We start from the raw sequence: 4,904 nt of genomic DNA, 5'->3' as shown, positions 1-4,904 counted from the left end.
GTCTTGCCCAACACAAGCCATCATGGAAGAAAGTGGATGGAAAATCAATAATGATGATGACTGAGAATTGAAATCTTTGAAGAAAAGGTGAGTATTATGATATTCATGTATCGCCCAAGAAAGAGTTCAGTAACATAAATAGAAATGATGCCAACAAACAATCCAAACTGGCTTTAGGATTTGGCTGATAGAAACTTACCTGTATTCTAATTATGAAGAAAAGCATCCAGCCGCAGGAAACACTGCCAAAGCAGACATTGGAGCTTGATGCAAAACTTGGATTCATCATTGAATCCTGTCAAATCATCCTCCCCAATGCCAGCATAAAAGGTGAATGATAAATGATGACGGCAAAATGATGATGATTTGACTAATGATATAGTAATGATAATAATAACAAGATGGAGTAGAAGCTAAGATGTTTATTGCTTCTCTGCAGTCAATATGGTAAAAGCTTACACAACCGTTTGCCTTTCCGGCGTGCAAAATGGAAATATAAGAAAATAAGAAGACTTAAGCAAAAAATGTAAAATATAATACACATGCCTATGTCAATCTCACTAAATATCCAAAATGTCCGAGAAGACCGGACTTTTAAATGAAGATCATGTCGATTAACATTTCTCTCAATTAGTTTTCTTAAATGATTTTGTCTTCTTTGTTCTTTGACACTATGTAAATTTTGTAAATCTCTTTTTCTCTGTTTTTTCTCCCACCAATCAAGTTCTTCAGTTCTGTTCTCTAACTTTACTAAAAATGACTCAGCAGTTTTGCCAGAATTTTCGGCCAGCAGGTTATTATAAGAGTTCTTAATGGATTCTGAGACTTTGATTAAATTGGTGGAATAGAAATGAATCATGAAGTCCAAGATTGCAGCTTTATTCCATTTCTGATTAGTTTTAATTATCTTTGAATTATCGTTGATATTTTGGTTGTGACATGCTGGACACATTTCCGCGGACGGGAATTGAATTTTGGGGTGAAATGGATCTTCAGAGAAATCATTGTGAAGACGTTTATTAACTTTGTTATGGGCTTCCCATAGCCATAACACTGAATCTTCATGACTGTGAATCACAGACGAAATATTTTGTGACATTTTCTGAAAATTCCGGCTACATTCTTCACATCCAAAAAATTTACTGACGTAATTAGAAACGGCTGAAAGAACTTCGGCTGGATTTGATGAAAGATCTAGAGGTTAAAAAAAGAAAGAAAAAATAATAAAAAAAATTAATAGTAATTAAAAATTGTTACAACAAATTTGTTAAAAAATAAAAGGAACAAGAAAGGATCGCAAGACACATTCTTCAAGCTGAGCTAACCAGCAGGAGACCTTGGGGCAGACCACAAGTAAAACGGTTGGATAATATCCATAGTCTAAGCTGGTCACCTTTGCGAATCCAGCAGGAAAGCTTAATGATGGCTGTTTCTAATAGGACCTTACTGAATAAATACCTGAAGATTTAACCCCTACGACCCTTCCAAAAACAGTGGGCAAGAAAACTAGATGGATGGGATGGATTGGCACTTGAAAATCATTCGAGCGAGGACATTGCCAGTGCCGCTGGAGTGGCTCCTGTGCAGATGGCACGTAAAATACACCACTTGAACGTGGCCGTTGCCAGTACCACCTGACTGGCCCTCATGCCGGTGGCACGTAAAAGCACCCACTACACTCTCAGAGTGGTTGGCGTTAGGAAGGGCATCCAGCTGTATAAACTCTGCCAGATCAGATTGGAGCCAGGTGCAGCCATCTGGTTCGCCAGTCCTCAGTCAAATCGTCCAACCCATGCTAGCATGGAAAGCAGACATTAAACGATGATGATGATGATGATGATGATTAATGTGCTTTACAAAATACATCCATGACATGAATTTTGGATTTAGACAATGGTCCAAACATTACTGACCTTGTTTGAGAAACCGACAAGGTAAGTACCATTCATATGCCATAGGTGAATAGTTGAATTAGTGTTAAATATTTACACTTATATTGCAGTATAACCATTGGAATTGTTAATATGACACAATTCTTTTTGGATATAAACATTTATGATATTTTTTTCAAAAATGTATATCAATATTAGTTTATTGGGATTCGAGTAAATTTGTGGTGCAGAAAGTTTGGTTTGTTGTTAGGAATTGTTCTAAAAGTAAAACTCAGAACAAACAAACAAAAAAAAAAATGGAAAACTGGTAAAATGTTGATACTGTAAGTTGAGTAGAGCTTAGATATACTTCAATATTCTAAAGTAATCTTTATAATATATATTTTATATAGACATTATAGTCAGAGTAAGAAGAATAGTAGAAACCTTATAGGTTATTTATTTACTAAGATGACCGAGATGACACAACAACAATGGAAGATGCAACGGTGACTAAAGATTTGTGATTTGTCCAACCTATATTACACCTTCTATGTAATGAAACTATAGTAGTGATACCATGATTACAGCAACAAAATGTCCATCATTTGCTTGTGGCTTGAAGAAGTTTGAGTCCTCACTTACAGTGTTATTGCATATCAGCCTTCACACAGTCTGCTGGAAATCCAGTCTTTACATGTGCAAGGTTAAAACATGTCAGTTATCCCTATGAAACATTATAATCAAAACCAAATGATTCTCAAGATCACTGACTCAACTTTTTGTCCCGTTAAGGTTGCTAAAATAAATATTAGTTATTTATTGGAATTGATTCTATTTTGTGCTACTATCAGAATTCATTATTAGAGCATTCTCAATTCATTTTTGAAGCAAATAAATTAAAACAGTTGAAGTTACCATTTCTGTTCTTTAAGTAAGCATTAACAGTAAGAGCATGGAAAATTGTCCATAAGCTACAAGGGTAACCTCGATATTGAGGTCTGCTGCCCCGACATCCAATCCAAATTATTTTCTTTGGCAAGAAAGCATCTTCAGCCTGAAACAAAAAGAAAATAAAGTTATGTAATGACAGTATAATTCAGAAATGATCCACAAAATATTAATCAATAAGGCAGTGTTTTTTATTTTTTTTTAGGAGAGCAAAAAGCACTTAACTAAATGTGATAATCTAAATAATCAAATTAAAAAATAAATATCCAATATTAGGCCTGTAAGCTTCAGACCATGATCTTTAAATGCCTGTCTTTCATATTTGCATGGGTTGGATGGCTTTACAAAATCTTGTGGGCCAAAGGACTACATCATGCTCCTATATCTGCTTGGGCATGGCTTCTACAGATAGGTACCCTTCCTAATACCAACCACATTACAGAGTATACTGGGTGTCTTTTATCTGGCACCGACATTAATGATAGTGCACTGTAGCTTGTAAGACTAAATCATCTTCAACTGAGTGGAACTATAGAAGAGAAGGAAGCAGTTTTATGCTCGGTGATAAGCAGTGACAATATGAAAGAAGGGACCAGAACACGGTTTTTGTTGTAGAGGAGATACAAAACTACTCACATTATACAAGAATGGTTGCAAGTAATTGGGGTGGATTTAAATATATTTACAAGATAGAATAAAAAAGATAAATAAACTAAACAAAAGTCTGGGAATTTTATATATTTGTTAATGTCAATAAATGCAAATTTCCTAATAGAATAGGTGTTTAACGGGTTCATATTCTATATTCCCAAGTGTTTTTTGTTTGCTCTCTTTAAAATGCCGCATAAATCAGGTTTCTCTATCTTTTCTTTAAAACTACAAAAGCTTGGGAACATCTCATCCCAATGACAATATAAAGATGAAAATAACTATTCTAAATTTAAATGTTGAACTTAAGATATTGAACCAAAATGTCACATTAGCTTTTGGGTTCTTTAAGTTTCTTTAAGAATCATTATCATCATCATCGTTCAACATCCGCTTTCCATGCTAGCATGGGTTGGACGATTTGACTGAGGACTGGTGGACCAGGTGGCTACACCAGGCTCCAATCTGATTTGGCAGAGTTTATACAGCTGGATGCCCTTCCTAACGCCAACCACTCAGAGAGTGTAGTGGGTGCTTTTACGTGCCACCAGCACGAAGGCCAGTCAGGAGGTACTGGCAATGGCCACGCTCAAAATGGTGTATTTTACGTGCTACCTGCACAGGAGCCAGTCCGGCAGCACTGGCAACGAACTCACTTGAATGTCTTTTCCCATGCCACTGGCACAAGTGCCAGGAATGCAAGGTTGGTAATGGTCACGCTCAAATGGTGCTATTTACATGCCACCGGCACAAAAGCCAGACAGCTAGTGCTCTGGCAACGATCACGCTACTTCCCAAATTTTAACAAAAAGAAAATCACTTCTAGCATGGTTGGTATAAGAATGTAACCATATTTACACAGCATGTGAAGCCAGTAAGCTGGTAGAATTGCTGGCATGTTAGAAAATATTACATAGCAGCAGTTTGTTTGTCTTTATGTTCTGAGTTCAAATTCTGCTGAAGTTGACTAGGCATTTCATCCTTTCGGGGTTAATAAAATAAGAATCAGTTGAGCACCGGGACTGACGTAATTGACTAGCCCCAGCACGCTAAATCTAAATTCCAGGTCATGTGTCTATAGGAGAAAGGACAATTACACAGCATGAGTTAAATAGGACAGCATTCAATAGATCATGTTTTATAAAAATCAATCAAGACTAAGTTGAAATAAATTTCTAAAAATATATATTGACAAGTAAATTTCATAATTTATATTGAAGAAACATGTTATGGAAAATAGCTGTGGCTATAGGTGCAGGAGTGGCTGTGTGGTAAGTAGCTTGCTTACCAATCACATGGTTCCAGGTTCAGTCCCACTGCGTGGCACCTTGGGCAAGTGTCTTCTACTATAGCCTCAGGCTGACCAAAGCCTTGTGAGTGGATTTGGTAGATGGAAACTGAAAGAATCCCGTCATATATATATATATATATATA

General features: G+C 36.3%; 1 protein-coding gene across 1 annotated transcript in view; it reads right to left on the bottom strand.

Annotated features, from left to right (window-relative positions):
- Positions 1–407: 407 nt before the first annotated feature.
- LOC106879127 (sulfhydryl oxidase 1) overlaps positions 408–4,904 on the bottom strand; it is an 80,919-nt gene continuing 76,422 nt past the window's right edge. Inside the window, exons 9-10 of the mRNA XM_052965579.1 lie at positions 2,790–2,928; positions 408–1,194 (exon numbers count right to left, since the gene is read on the bottom strand). Of these exons, the coding sequence (XP_052821539.1) occupies positions 440–1,194; positions 2,790–2,928 (894 nt within the window). The 3' untranslated portion in view covers positions 408–439. The remainder of the gene's footprint in view (positions 1,195–2,789; positions 2,929–4,904) is intronic.

The sequence above is a fragment of the Octopus bimaculoides genome, chromosome 2 (assembly GCF_001194135.2).
Source record: "Octopus bimaculoides isolate UCB-OBI-ISO-001 chromosome 2, ASM119413v2, whole genome shotgun sequence".
Lineage (NCBI taxonomy): Eukaryota > Metazoa > Mollusca > Cephalopoda > Octopoda > Octopodidae > Octopus > Octopus bimaculoides.
The sequence above is the reverse complement of the archived record's forward strand: the minus strand, read 5'-3'. Positions and strand labels throughout refer to the sequence as shown.